The sequence below is a fragment of the Puma concolor genome, chromosome B3 (genome assembly GCF_028749965.1).
Source record: "Puma concolor isolate L17-30 chromosome B3, mPumCon1.1.hap2, whole genome shotgun sequence".
Classification (NCBI taxonomy): Eukaryota; Metazoa; Chordata; class Mammalia; order Carnivora; family Felidae; genus Puma; species Puma concolor.
The window spans coordinates 106,926,240-106,942,390 of record NC_141672.1 but is presented as its reverse complement, the minus strand read 5'-3'; the positions used below and the strand labels follow the sequence as shown (position 1 = coordinate 106,942,390).

Here is a 16,151-nt window from a genome sequence, read left to right as displayed (position 1 = left end):
GGGTCCCAAAGCTGGCAGTGGTGGGCATAAAGTCTTCTCAGCTGGGAGTTGTCCTAGCCAGGGTGACTGTGGTGTGAGCAGTGGTAGAGGGGAGGTGCTTAGAGGTACGATGTTCCCCCCACCTTTTGCAACTGCAACCTGGTTTTCCCTTTCTTTGGCTAAGTTCAGGGAGCATCAGACCAGCCCCTGGTCAGGGAAAAAGCTGATGAATGATTGACAAAGGGTTGCCAGCTCTACCCAATTCATCAGAGGAGAGTCCGAGCTCACCAACTATACAGGAAGATAAACAAACTGGGCACTCAACAGAAAAGGACTTCATCCCCACTAAGCATCAAAAACCAAAGGACTGGGCTCCTCAAATGCACCTGGGCTCTGATGCAGAATGGAGAACAAAGGAAAAGGTCATATCAACTGCTCTTCCAGAGAAGAAAGAGTCTGGAGACCATAACGAATAAAGGATTCAAGGTTGCTGACACAGGAGCAGGACAGGGCTGTGTTGGTCCAGGTCTGGGTCCTCACAATGGCATCCTTGGGGCTACTGTGTCATCCACATGACACACAGGCAGGGCTTGGTGTCTCAAGAATAGGGAGGGCAGTGGCAATAAGATACCTGGTTCTTAACTCCAAGGGCACTTACATGCAGGGTTGTTGCCAAGTCCAGATGGAAGGGGGTGAGCATGCTGTGTGTGTGTGCCCTCTGTCCTAACTCTACCAGGGCCATCCCGGTTGTATTCACGGTGTGAGCCCAGCATCCAAGGCTGGACCTAGCCCATAGCAGGCATCTGGGAAAAATCTGCTAGCTGAATGAATGAATGCATGCATGCACCCCAGCTGTGCAGAGCTTTACCTCCAAAAGGGAGCTTGCCTGACTCAGGGGATCTGGCAGGAAGTTTCCACTGGGAAACCTCCTCAACGAGCACAGCTTCCCAACATGTGCCACAAAGCCAAAGACAATGTGCCGGCACAATGATTTCATGTGATGGTTTTAAAGCACGTACTTGGCTATGAAACCATCAGGCTGGGAACTTCCTGTCAACGCTGAAAGCCAGGACAGAGGCAAGGAAAGCTTTATCACCTGGTCTCTGGGGCCCTTCCTCAATGTCACCACCAGGGGGCCTTCAGACACCCACAGAGCCAGGACAGCACCAATATTCCTTGAGGGCCTGGGTTTCCTTCCTTATCTGGCTTTCAATTTACACTCTCCCCTTCTTCCCATAATTTAGGAAAGTGAACAGCGCGTTCTAAGTTGGAAACTATAATTTTGAAACGACGCAAAAAATTGAAGATAATGAAAAACGTCTGAGTTCGGATACCTGGAAACATCAGTTGCCTTATCCAAAGGGTCTTTGTAGGAAAAAGAGGAATCAAGAGAGGGTTTTATATGAGAAACAGCTGCTCAACAGAGGAGACATCACTTCTTTCTTTCTCATCCCCTGCCCCTCGGAGGGCACTCACTCACTGGCACAGTCACAAAGCCTAAGATGGAGGTGGAGAGAGGGGAGGGTTTTTTTTCCACTCCTAGTGGCTCTCACTATTGTTTGAAGCTAAAGTATACACACCTAAGGATAACTGTTTTCAAGGGAAATTCTCTAAAATTATCTAATTGCCTCACCATCTGCCAAAAAAAAAAAAAAAAAAAAAAAAAAAAAAGCACTACAAGCCAAGAGAGTATGAGACAGGTTTTAACCATTATCACCAAGATACCTTAATACTGAGAATGGACAAGAACCTAAGGATGATGTAGCACATACCCCCATTTTGCAGATGGGAAAGTTTAGGCAGGTTGAGCACTCCAGCCAATGTAACCAAGCGTGCCAAACATTCGAGCCTGGACTAGAATTCAGCTCTGACTCTGAACTTAGCTTGAAGAGACAGGCACTGAGCACCCAGGAGAAAGACATGAAAAAAACCAATAAGCAAGCAAGCAAAGTCAAGTTTAAAAAGAAAAACTGAGAAGTAGAATTCAAGCTATGCATTTTAAGAATCACTAATCTTCGGGGCGCCTGGGTGGCTCAGTCGGTTAAGCATCTGACTTTGGCTCAGGTCATGATCTCGCGGTTCATGAGTTCAAGCCCCGCGTCGGGCTCTGTGCTGACAGCTCAGAGCCTGGAGCCTGTTTCAGATTCTGTGTCTCCTTCTCTCTCTCTGACCCTCTGCTGTTCATGCTCTGTCTCTGTCTCAAAAATAAACATTTAAAAAAAAAAAAAAAGAATCACTAATCTTCACATTTTGAAAAGGCTTCCAATTATGCTATATATTCTAGTTGCCCACATCTCATCTGTTACTGCTGTTAGCTTTCCTATGTATCAAGTTATGTCAAGGAATGCTACGAAAACATGCATGCCTACAGGACCAGAGAAACATGCAACACCCTACTCTCTTGGTTCAGGAAAATGAGTGTGGGTTTGCTCACACAAAATCTGCCTGGGCTGTCACTGCACTTTCTCCACGTACCAGCATTCAATCACCCGTTAGTGAGCCACAGTGGCCGTAGAACAGATGTTGTATTGTATTAACCGCTTCCTCGGGTGAAAACAACGGGAAAGCAGGACACGGACAACATCCAGAACTCAGGCTCACGTTTTAATATTTCTCCCCAAACAATTTACTCCCACCCCTACCCCATTCATCCTAAACTGGAGCCCTTCTGCAAGTGACAAACAGATTATGTTTAAATCCATCTAATTAACATCAATGCCAGGCACATAGTAAGCGCTCAAGAAATGTTGAAGGCGTCGTTGGGTGTTGTGGGCTTTTTGTACTTTGCACTATTTTCTCATTTTTTTTTTCCAGTGGGCATATATTACATTCATAATCCCAAAGATACGACACTACTTTAAAAATGTCTATTTAAGCCATCATGTTTATAAATCAATGGGGGCCTTAAGCCTAAGCAAGCTGAAAGGCTGTAGAAGACAGAAGACCTCTTTAGTGGGGGAAAGCACATGAAAATAAGCCAGTTTAATCAAATGCCAGAGTCACGACTCTACCTCTGACAACAGAGAAACAGCACCTCGTCTGTGTTCAGCGACAGAAGCGCAGCAGGATGTCAGGCACGGCTCTACAACAGTGACATTATTTAAGCACACACGAAAGCACATTCTGTTTCCCTTCTTACCTTGCGGCAGCAGCCAGGAGATTTTTTGCATTGGGGGCTCCTGGATCTACAGAGAGAGATTTGGCAGCTAACAACAGCTTGCTGGATGCCATAGAGATATTCTTGAGGTTTCCAATCACTTGGATCTGGTCTTCTTTTGTCTGGAAAGTCAAAAGGAGGCAGAGTAATTAGGGACTGTCCATTTCTCCCGGGAGGCATTCAGAGAGCCAGGAGTACCATGTTCGAATGGAAGCAAGTTATGGAGACCGCATGTAGCCCGGTAAGTCTGCAGAGGCCTGAATGGTCGAGACGGTGCCCAGTGTCTACTGTCCCCCAAACAGATACCCTGACCAAGATGCACGCAACAGGACAGAAATCCAGCCCCAACTGGGTCAGCAGAGAGCTGTGCTGTCTCACAAGGGCAGGCATTAAAAGCGGGGGAGGGAAGGAGAGAGAGGGAGAGAGAGCACATGCACACCAGCGCACAGACCAGGCCAGGATTCCAGCATCCCGCTCAACAATGCTGGAGTTGTCGAGCAGCTCGTACATCTCGGCCTGGCACAAACGAGTGCCACTGTCTAGATATTCAGAGCTGACCGCAGCCTAGAAGTTCCTGACTTGAGAGAAGTCTCATTTCTCACCTGGCTTACTTACCACCCGAGAAATAACCATTTGTAGATAACACAGCAAGCAACACCCCTGGGTGTCTCCTCTAGGCAGTTCACAGGAGCTCAAGAAAAAACAGCTTTGCAAGCTGACACCAGACCAGTCATGTCCCCTTGTTCTGAACAAGGGTTTTATCTGTTCATCTCAAGGAGGTAATTTTTAATCATTCGACACTTAGCATCAGACACAATCTCCTCAAATGGGCCCAGTGAACCTCAAACACAAGATTTCTCACCATATTATACGACCTATGAAGCACAGGACACAGAGCTGCCCTCCCTGCAAAAAGCAGAAATAAACCATGAACGCTGCTGCGTGATCGTGGGAAAAGTTATCCATCATCTCTAAGAAGCATTTCACACATAAGCTAATAGCATCTTTAGGAATGCCAGGCCTGTGAGGTCACAGTTTCCTAAGCAGCAGAGAGAACACATCGGTGTGGTCTGCTGACAGGTTCCCTATTCCTGTTTGTCCAGCGGGCCCTCAAGGGTGAACAGTCCGTCAGAGGATGGGCGAGGGTCAACCCCAGTCCGCCACCGCCACACTCACCTGAGCCTGGCCTGCCATCTCAATGCCAGCATCCAGGAATTCATCGAAATCATCACTGAACTTCCCAGAGGCTGCGGCCAGCTCTCCGCTCTGGCCCCGGGTGGCATGGACCACTTCCCCAGCAGACTGGTTCAGATCAGCTGCAGCTTGGTTCAGTTCACTCTGGGCCTCCTGGAAAGGCTTCGTGCTTGGAGGTAACTGCAGGGGGAAGAAAGGCATGCTCCATAAGAAGTTTTACTTTGCGTGGTGGAAATAAGGAAGGCGCCATGGAGGGAAGGAGGGCTCTCCAGGGATGCATTTCTGAGTCACCTAAACGAAAAGGCTCTGGTCTGAGCCCACCTATGTGAAGTATGACCTGAAACATACCAACGTTATTTCATTCACTGAAATTTACTTGAACACCTAGTCAATGCTAGACACAGTGGATTCGAATATGGTCTATCCTCAGGGGCTGTGGTCTCCTGAGTAGCAGAGCCAGGACTGACACGTGGGCAATCGGACTCCAGGATCCATGCTCTGAACCATCACTCTATTTCGGATGGAGCCTCTCAAAGCTTTAGCTTTCTAGAACACAAAAGCAGATGCTGTATTAAACCTCAAATCCTATTCTTCCAAACTAATAGCCACCAATTAGTAACCTTTGCTAACACAGCTTTTACGTGGACCAGAAGCATCACTGGCGGAATTGCCCTAAGTTCCAGAGAGGTTAGGGCTAGGCTCTATTAGTCACATTGCATACGCGGCTTGCATAGCTGGTATGTGCCAGGCACCCGGCAGAGAAGGGATGGATGAACCAAAGGCCCCCACTGACAGGGGTGCCCAAAACAGCAAACAGGCTCCAAGATGCAGTTCCTTAGACAACTTGCTTTCTCAGTGAGTTCTGGACACACATGTCCCTCCACCACCTGCCTGTGACTGCCTGTGATGTCCTGATAACAAGTCAGATGATCACATACCCACCTTTCCTGTTTTCACCGGGAGGATACAAGAGCAAACAGCAACAAGGACTCAAAGCAAAAGTCAACTTGAAAAGCTCTGCCTGGGAACTTTGCTCATGGAAAAGCCAAACAAGGAAAGGCAAATTGAGAGGAAAAACAGGACTCCTAAAATGGAGGTTAGCTGCTCTGAGACCCCATGGAAAGGAGAAGACTCCTCTCACACCTACGGTGAGCCCAGTCCCCCAGGTGCCCCTTCTCAATGCAAAAACCTCTCACCGAGTCCACAAGCAGCTTCTTGCTGGACTCGCCAATGCTCTTCAAGGCCACGTCCACATCCTTCTGGCCAGGGAGACAATTCACGCAGTTATTCAAGGAGTGCGAGACGGCTTTGGCCACCTGAATACACGGAGGGAGAAAAGGTCTGTAAGAGAGTAGTTTCAGTGCAAACACTTGTGCAGATGTGCTGGGAACCAGCAGTGACAGTGCGCAGAGCTGAAAAGGATCGGAAAATTATCTGCCAGCATCCAGCTGACACTGTTTACCATTAAATCACCTCTTCTAGGCCTCTCACTGGGGTTAACATCCTGTCTTGGCAAAGGGTCTGACACGCTGATATAGTACATCTCGTGCGCACCCCATCACCAAACACAATGACTCAAACACAGAACTCTCTAATATTACATCAGGTTCTACCACAAAGATATCCACTACCAAAAGAAACACAAAGAGCCCCCTTCCTGAGAGCCCTGTGGAGGCCACCAAAGTGGAAGGAGGCCTTGAATTCTTTGGGTCGCAGGCAGGCCTGTGGCTGATTTCTCTCTGTGACACACAGGTGCCATCACCCCCACACCTCACCCTGCTCAAGGGCAGGCGGGATGCTCTGAGCACTTCAGACTTGAACTTGGAGCTGCCCTCATGCTGCCTCTTTAGGATGTCCAAGGACTTGCTGTATGTACTGTTCTGTATCCTTAGGCAAAGGGTAAGGTTTTTGGAAGTGGGCTGTGTCGTGTCTTTTAACCTAAACCATCTTCCCAGTTTCCTGTCTAGAACTTTGCCTAGATGGTCTCTAGCCCACAGGTTTCATTAGGCAGGCAAAGACTCATCCGAAGAGGCAATAAAGGGAGTATAAAACTTTGAGCGGACCCACTAAGTGGACCTACCTCACTTCCCGGACTAGGAAGAGGAATGTATTTAAGCACACCTGGGCCCCAAGCAAACAAGCCGCACGTCCTGGCTCCCGAAGTTCCAAGGACAGATTTCAATAAAGGCCCCCGTGCTCTCTGTTAACTCAGTCGAGCAGATCTCATATGACGGGGGCTACCAGACCAAAGTTAAAAAGTGGGTATCGCATAAGGCCAGCATGGTTATACTACTTGGGAAGGTCTTGAAAACACCCATCATTGAGCAATGTTCACACCCGGAAAAGAGTGACCACCTTAGCGATGACCGCAATTGCCAATTCCAGGGCCTCACCTGGGCTAGTCTCTGCTGACTCTCAGCATCTCCAGGTGCAATCAGGGCCTGCTTGGCTTCCTGGATGAGCATGGCTGAGCCCTCCATCACGTCACGGGCTGAATCTAGCATGGCATGCGTAGCTGCAGGGTCGCTGGTGGATGCGGCCACTCCACGGGCAGCCTGGGCCAGCGTTTTCAGAGCTTGGGCTGTCTCTCTTGCAGCCACCCCTAGGGATCAAATGCCACCAGACTTTCTGTTAGACTCCATCTAAAAGCCATACTTTATTTGAAAGTCAGCCTCTAGACCACAGCTTCCTAGAAAGGAGAAGACCCTCTGACAGTGTGTGGTCCAGGTGGGCTCCAAGTCACTTTTTATGAAATGTGAATTGCTATGCTTCTCGAAGGAGCAGCCCATACCACCGGCTCTGGGCCAATCCAAGAGACATGTTGTAACAAGTGGCAGGCTAACAACGATTTTTCTCTGGTTCCCATCACACACTCTGCTGTGCGTGTCCACGGACCTGTAACGCCAAGTGCATGGGATCAAGTACACAGATGGACCACTCAGATGCACTTTTCTTCCCAGTTGTTTTTTATCAGGGCATGACTTAGATACAATCAAGTGAGCACTCCACATGTGCAGCTCAGTGAATTTTTACGTATGTTTACAGCTACGTAGCCACAATGCAGATGGAGACAGAGCATTTCCATCACCTGTCCCCTTCCTCGGTCAATAACCTCTCACACTAGAAATGATCACTCTTCTAGTTAGGCTAGTTTTATCTGTTCTTCAATCCCCTGTTGATGGAACCACCAGTATGCTGTGTCTGGTTTATTTCTCTGCCAGAATGCTAGGAGTTTCATCCATGCCGTTATATTCATTCCTCTGACTTGATATGTAGTATTTCATTGCACCAATTCACCATTTGTTTATCCTCTCTTCCGTGGGTGGACATTTGGACTGGTGTTTAGGGATACTATGAATTAAGCTACCAAGAAAGTTCTTGTAACTTTCCTGCATTTCTTTCATGTATGTAAGTGGACATAGGGAATCATTTCTCTTGGATATAACCTTGGAGCAGAATTACTGTGTCTTAGAGGAAGTTTAGCTTTAGAGGACACCACAAAACCTTTTCAGAATGGTTTTACTATGACGCACTCCACCAGCAATGTATGAGAGTTCCAGTTGCCCTACATCCTAGGCAAAACTTGCTATTGTCAGATTTTTTATTTTAGCCATTCTGGTGGGCATATGATCGTAGCTCACTGCGGTTTAACTTTTATATCCCTAAGAAGTAATGATGTTGAGTATTTTTTCATACACTTAGTGGCCATCTGTATATCTTCCTTTGGGAAGTGCCTGTTCGTCTTTATTTATTTTTTACTAATTTTTATTTTTCATTAATATTTTTTAAATGTTTATTTATTTAAATAACGAGAGACAGAGACAGAGAGACACAGAGAGTGAGCAGGGAAGGGGAAAAGAGAGAAGGAGACACAGAGTTCGAAGCAGGCTCCAGGCTCTGAGCTTTAAGCTATCAGCACAGAGCTTGATGAGGGTCTCGAGCTTATAAGCTGTGAGATCATAACCTGAGCCAAAGTTGGACGTTTAACTGACTGAACCACTCAGGCACCCCTGCCTGTTCATCTTTAAACTCGCTTCTAAGGATGATGGGATGTGCAGATCAACTATGAATATAAACTAGTTGTTAAAAATTATAGCACCATCTGCCATAAAATGGACACGAACGTTCCTACGTGGCACTGAGGGCCTGGCATAGCCGAGCAGAAGATGAAGGCTAAAGTGCCAGAGCATGTAACAAGAGAATCTGGACACCCTGAGAAATGCAGAAGAACCCACCTTAAAGCAGATCTCACCCAACTCCTTCATAGAGGAGGTCTAGCACTGAGGGGTATTTTGTCTGTGACACACTTTCAGAGGCAGTGCCGGGGCTAGATCTGAGGATTCTTAAGCTTCTGGGTCAGACTCTCTGCACAGTGCTCTTTGGGGTAGAGAACTAGGAGGGATTCTTGCTGGAACATACACCATCTGCGTGAAACTGACACACACCAATTTCTCTTGCGCTCAGCTTCGAGGTGACGATTGTCTAAAGCTTCAGCGGGACGGTCTCTGGGCGCCTCTGAAGGGGGCCTTTACCAGCCGTGGCTTCTGCTGCATCAGCAGAAGCAGCAGGTGGTCGTCTCCTTATGGAGGATGAGGCGCCATAATACAGTAATGTGCGAGGCCCTGCATCCATAAAACAAGGCAACTTTGCAGCACGGCAGACTTGCGAATCTGTAAATATTTAGTAAGTCACACAGCTGGGACATAACTCTACAATCTAATCAGGGCAAATTACAAAGCTGCCAATCCACCGTTTATCACCCGGCACTTCTGAATGCAACGTGCGGTATGAAAGAATTTTAAACAAAGTGTTTTTTGTTTTTTTTTTTATGGCAAAGGGGAAGCCCAGAAGAGAAAACACAAAGATAAATAAAGCGAACGTGAAGGAGAGAAACAAGCGGAGTGGAACAGTCAATTCCTTTTTATGTTTAAGCTTCTGGCACAGGGTTGAAGGATGCCCTTGCTCACAAAGGCACCAGATGTGGTTAAGGCCTCATCCACCTCTGGCTCTGCAGCTGATTACCTGTGTGGCCTAGACTGCTGCCTTTTCCCTCAGGGCCTCGGTTTCCCACCAGTTTTAGGAGGCTGAGATCACTGCTCTGTTGAAAATTCCAGGCTGTGGGGTGCCTGGGTGGCGCAGTCGGTTAAGCGTCCGACTTCAGCCAGGTCACGATCTCGCGGTCCGTGAGTTCGAGCCCCGCGTCAGGCTCTGGGCTGATGGCTCAGAGCCTGGAGCCTGTTTCTGATTCTGTGTCTCCCCTTCTCTCTGCCCCTCCCCCGTTCATGCTCTGTCTCTCTCTGTCCCAAAAAAATAAATAAACGTTAAAAAAAAAAAAATTAAAAAAAAAAAAATTCCAGGCTGTGATTTCTCGACATCTCCCCTTGTCTTCCCATTTATTATATAGTCTCCTGAGTCCATTTCTATTTGAGCTGTACACGACTTTGAGAGAATGAAACATTTATCACGTACAATTAGAAAAGTCACATTTATGCAAAAATCATTTACTGAAAAACCTTTTATAGACCCAGACATTTTTTTTTAAAAAGGCAGAAACCAGAGGAGCTGAATGCCAAGAGCTTAGGCTAGTCTATCCCATGTGTTTTCTGCTGAGGAATCACTATGAAATCTCGAGGCACCTCAGGGATCCTCTTAGGAGGAATCAGGTTTCCAAGGAAGAGGAAGCTACACCATCAAAGGAATGGAACAAGAGGCCAGGAGCCCGATGAACATCTATGGCTACGTACGGCTTAGTTCACAGCAACATTCTCGATGGTAATGATGACATTCATCAGGGTCAGGTCTGCAGGCAAATACCACCCTCCGAACAAAAATGTTCATATAGTCCAGGGTACATTACACAGCCAGAATTGCCAGTGGGCAACACAAAAGCAGACTGCAGTCTCAACGACCACAACACTTTGAAGACACAAATTGTTTTTATGGTATTCTTGCTATCTGGATCTTAAATTACGTTCAGGAACAAGCATTAAGAAGATTCCTCAGTGATCAGCGATGCAGTGAAATTCTCTGTAATGGCAGCCACCGCTGATTAGAATTCACATAGGTTGTGTGTAGACAGCAGTAGATGACATAGCAAACTCACAGGGCAAAAACCTGGTATGCCACAGGTTTTTACTCTGTCATACAGGATCTGAAAAGAGGTCTATATGCCATCATATTCAGCCAAGCAGAAATGTGGTTTGGATACATTTGGATACCAGCCCAACAAAAACACATCTGTGTTAGAATCTAGCCCAGCAGCAGCTGAGACCCAGGGAGACGCTGTCCACACGTACGTTCTCTCTCCTTCCTTACCAGCCATTTTCGAACTTACGAGGACTTGCCTCCAACAAGAAGAGTGACCCTGTTTTTCCCAGAGCCAATGGATGCTTCCCATAAGCCTCTCTCTCAGGCAACTTTCTGGGTAGCAACTACCTCTCTGGCTCTAGACACCTCCCTTTCTCCAGGTTTTCTTGCTCTTTCCAAGGCTGCACATTCTCACTTCTTTCAAACATCTCCTTTGCTGCTTAGCCTTCTTCTTGTTAAATATTTGCGTTATCCAGAGTTACCTGTGATAATTTTTCTTGCTCTACCACTCCCTCTCGGCAAACTTGTTCATACTTCTTCAGTTTCAATTGTTATCATTGTATTCAACAGTTAAGAAACATCGTCTCCAGTTGAAACTTCTCTACTGAGTTTCAAAGGCAAATATCTAGCTGCCTAATGGGCACCTTGACCTGGAGATGCTTCAAACTGAATACATCTATAGTTGAATCTGGAATCCCTGAACTCCAGCCCACCATGCCTGCCCATGGCCCTGTGCTTCATTCAGCTCTCAGGCCAAACACTTGAGTGTCCATGTTGTTTTCCTTACTTCCATCCCTGCCAGTCCCTGACCAGTCAACCAACAGCTGTCAGGTCTCTTTTTCTTTAATTCATCTGTTCATTTCTTCTGCAGGCCACCCCCATCTCTCAGGTGGATGAATGCAGCAGCATTCACCCTAGTCTTCCTGCCTCCAACTTTGTTTCCCTCACTTTATCTGCATAGGAGAGGAAGGGCAACCTATTTAAAAGGCAATCTAAACTCTTCACTGTCTTCACATGCTCTTAAGTTTTAAATTATTTAAGGTGGCTTACGAGGCTCTTTAGGAGCTGACCCAGTCTCCCTTTCCATCCTTAAGTTTTTACTCCTCTCCTGCTTGCCTTTTGCCTGAACCCTCCTCAAGGTCACTTGGTCAGTCTTTTCTCTTCCCTTTGAGACTTGATACACACTGTTCCCATCCCCCCCAACCACCCATTCAGCGCCTGCCAAAACTAAATGGTGCTACTTCCAGGCTATTTTCACACACAGACTAGACAGTCTGTCATCCTAGATGTTATCAGTATCAAATGATGGAACCTATAAAGGAGTCTTCCCTCCATTAAACAGGCATTTCATCTGTACCAAGCTTGTACAAGCTGTACCAAGCTTGGCAAGATTCCAGAAAGGTGTAGAATTTCTTGAAGCTTGCATCTCCCATGTACCCTATGCCTTGTAAGAATTTATAAATACTTTTCCTTCTCCTTGAACACTAAATGAATGCTAAGCAATCCTTAAAACCCTGATCAGGTGGCCAGTTCTCTTGGACAGCTTCTCTTACTCTCCCATTAGGACAAAATTCTTATTATTGCAGGTACTGTATTATACTATGGAGAACTCTTTTTGCACTCCTATTGTGCTCTGTCTTTAAAGTAATAGATACACAGAGTTTAAAAAAAAAAAAAATCAAAGAGGACCTTGGTTATCATAATGGCAGAATAACTTATTGCAGATAAGTTCCCCCTCATTGGAAAAATCATACAAAACATCTATTTGATGGCAGTGGAGAGAGACCAAGGCACTAAGAGGAATAAGATTTTATTTTATTTTAATTTCATTTTTTAAAAGATTATTTTGAGAGAGAGAGAGAGAGAGAGAGAGAGAGAGAGAGAGAATGAGAATGGGGGAGGGGCAGAGAGAGAGAGGGAGAGAGAGAATCCCAAGCAGGCTTTGCACTGTCAGTGTGGAGCCTGATGTGGGGCTCAAACTCACGAACCTTCAGATCATGACCTGAGCTGAAATCAAGAGTCTAGTGCTTAACTGCCTGAGCCACCCAGGCATCCCAAGAGGGACAAGATTTTAAAGAGAAAAAAAGCACAGAGAGGGAGGTACAGTGCCACTTTTCCCTTCAAGGCATTCCTTAATTTGTAAACTGTTGCCCAGGAGCTGAGCAAAACTTCCTGCAATCTCACGGGGCTGGGAGAATTAAAAAGGACAGTTGTGAGCCCATGAAAGGCAATGTCCTTGGTAAACATCACAGATGCTTTGACGGGATGCACAAAGGGCTATCCCATAAAAAACAAACTGGAAATAGACCACACAGTTTCCAATCAGCTCCGTCCCTGCCCATATGACAGTGATCTGCTTAGATGTTCACTACATGCCAGAAACAAAGAATAATCCTCTGTAGGGAAAAAAACACAATTCAGAGCCTCAGACCATCTCTTCAATTTAAAGTACCCATGTCTAGCATTAGATTAAAAAATATCAGCAACAGTAGGAGGTAAGACCAACGGCTGAAAACGGAGAAAAATGACAATGAATACAGGCCCACAGGTGATCCAGATATTGGAATTACTGGACCAGGACTTTCAATAATTTGTGATAACTATTTGAAGAAATTAGATGGCAAGATAGAAAATTTCAGCATCCAAAGTTTGGAAAGTGCAAGAAAACTATCAAGAGGATTTTATCAAACTGAAAAATGGGACATTTCAAATTAAAAACTCAGAAGAGGCTAAAAGCAGAGTAGACACAGCTAAGGAGAGGAACAGTGAGATGCAGACTCATCAAAGGAGAATGCTGAGAAAAACACATGGGGAAGAACAATCACAGCAAACATGGGAAAGAAGAAGAGGTAGGCTAAACAGTGGAAATGCCCCATAGAGACAGTAACTGGAATCTTCAGAGAAGACAGAAAAAATGGGGCAGAATCACTACGTGAAAATACAGTGCTTGAGCGATTTCCAAAACTGATGTAAGATAACAAATCCCATTCTCAAACAGTACTAAAACCCAAGGCAGGATAAACACACAATAAAACTTCTTTCATTCAAAAAGCTAGTAGAGGAGCAAAAGAAAACCATATTACCTTTACAAAAGGACACTGACAGCTGACTTCACAACAGAAATCAAGAAAGCCAGACGACAATGGAATAACATCTTCAAAGGGCTGGCATAAAATAACTGCCAACTTAAAATTTTATGAATGAAATTACCCACCAAAAATAAAGGCACAACAAAGGTGGATGCAGACAAAAATGGACAGAATTTGTTACCAGTTGACTCGTACTAAGGCAAATGAAGGGACTTCTTCAGGCAGAAAGGAAATAATCCCAAGTGGAGGCACATGGGAGAAGCAGGAAGGAACAAAGAGCAATGGAAGGGGTAAATATGGAGGTGACTCTAAATGGATACCGACCAAATGAAACAATATGGAGACTGTATTGAGAGATTGATATGTCTGTGTAATTAAAACACACAAAAATGACAATAATGAATGAGAGGGAAGAAAGATGAAGGGAGTTCAAGTGTTCCAAGATTCTTGTACTGTCCAGGAAGAGGTGAACATACTAACTCATGTTAGACTTTGAAAATCATAGGATAGTCAATGAATATACAACTAACAAGCTCGTCAAGGGCAGACAGAATGTAACAGATACATATGAATGTGAAGAAAGGCAAGAAAGGAATCCAGAACAGGTAAGACATTCAGAAAACAAATAGTAAAAGGCTAGATTAAAATCCCAATACATCAGTCATTACATTATAGGTAAATGGAACAAATAGTCCAGCTGAAAAAAAAAGATTGTTGCATCAACAACCCCTCTCTCTGCAAAACAACAAATACATGATGCTTATAACATACCAGTTAAACAAAAGCATATAGAAAAGTTGACAATGGGACAAAACAGATCATGCACACCCTAATGAAAACAAACGCACAAAACTATATACATAGAGCTATAAAACAGTATTAAAAAGAAAATCTAAGTGCAAGGACAAGACATATTCACTGATTAGAAACCTCACTAATATAAAAAGGTTCCTTATCCCCAAATTGATTCAACGTAACTCCAATTTAGAAAAAGGAAAAAATAAGCAGGTCTTTTTGGGGAGTGGAAACTGACAGGCTGATGGTAGAATTTGTTTGGAAAGGCAAAGGGTTAAGAATAGTCAGCCCTTAAAGTCAGAGGACTTATATAATCAGATATTAATACTTAGTATAAAACCGCAGTAATTAGCAAAGTGTGGTACTAAGGTAGGGAGAGGCAATTAAGTCATTGGAAAAGAATCTAAAGATCAGAAACTGATTCTCATAAAAGTTCCCTTAACTAATGACAGAGAAAACTGAAGACTTCTGGGGATATGATGGTTGCTTCAACAAGTGGTGTGGGATACACCACTTGTTGTGTTTGCTCACATACAAAACTCAATTTTAGATGGATCATACTTGTAAGTATAGAAAGTAAAACAACAAAGCTTCTAGACAGCGACAGAAAAGAGTACTTAATGATTCTGGAGGTAAAATTTTTGCAAAGGACACAGTGACTAACCTTAAGGGAAAGAGCTGTAAATTGAACTACATTAAAATTGTAAACAAAATCTATTCACCAAGGAACAACTTTGAGAGCGAAAGGTAAGCTCCCAGATAAAAGATAAATGGAAATGAAAAGGACTTCCTACAACAAATACAAAGATAAACAAACGTTAAAAATGAAAGTTGGAGTTATTTTTGAGAGAGAGAGAGAGAGAGAGAGAGAGAGAGAAAGGGAGGGAGGGAGAGGGAGAGAAAATGAGCCAGGGAGGGGAGAGAGAGAGGGAGACACAGAATCTGAAGCAGGCTCCAGTCTCTGAACTGTCAGCACAGAGTCTGACGTGGGGCTGGAACTCAGGAACCATGAGATCGTGACCTGAGCCAATGTCGGATGCTTAACAGACTCAGCCACCAAGGTGCCCCTCAAAGTTTTTTTTTTTTTTTTTAAAGAGCAAAAGACATGAACAGGCACTTCACGAGATATCCAGATGGCAACTAGTATATGAAAAAATCCTCAAATGCACTGCTTTTCAGGGAAATAAAAATCAGAACCATAATAGGATACTACACCCACTCAGCAGAATGACAATGGCTGACAACAGAAAGTGGAGACAAGGATGTGAACAGCTGGAACTTTCATACACCACCGCCTGAAGGAAGGGAGCTAGAGCCAAGCACAGCCTGGCACTCAGCAATTCCATTTCTAGGTATCTGTTAAGAAAATGCTTATTTATGCCCACTAAACAGCATGTCCTAGAACTGTCCATGGCTTTACCCATCAAAGGGATCAAGTCTCAAATAGATATGGTCATACAATAAAATACTACAGGAAGCAACAGGAATGTAAGAACTGCTGCCTGCATCACATGAATCTCACAACGTAATGCCTGAAAAGACAGTGAAGACACAAGGACACATCTGCATGATTTCCTTCATAGTTACAAATGAGCAAATCAACTAATGCTGTTACAAGTCATGGGTGTTTACCTCTGGGAGACAGGAGGGAATATAATGAGGGGCAGGGAGCAGAGGGCACATGTGGGTGTTGAAAATGTCCCGTTACTTGATCACGGTGGTGATGTTTTGGGTGCGTTCCATTTGTGATAACTCATGAAGGTCTACATTTAGGACTTAACATTCTCTTCTAGATGTATGTTATACTTCACTAACAGTGTGTGTGTGTGTGTGTGTGTGTGTGTGTGTGT

The 16,151-nt window shown here is 44.9% G+C and overlaps 1 protein-coding gene across 1 annotated transcript in view; it reads right to left on the bottom strand.

Moving 5' to 3' along the window:
• The window catches only part of TLN2 (talin 2), a 438,278-nt gene that overhangs the window by 108,512 nt on the left and 313,615 nt on the right, over positions 1–16,151 (bottom strand). Inside the window, exons 29-32 of the mRNA XM_086710846.1 lie at positions 6,724–6,932; positions 5,527–5,646; positions 4,313–4,510; positions 3,119–3,258 (exon numbers count right to left, since the gene is read on the bottom strand). Coding sequence (XP_086566972.1) covers positions 3,119–3,258; positions 4,313–4,510; positions 5,527–5,646; positions 6,724–6,932 — 667 coding nt within the window. The remainder of the gene's footprint in view (positions 1–3,118; positions 3,259–4,312; positions 4,511–5,526; positions 5,647–6,723; positions 6,933–16,151) is intronic.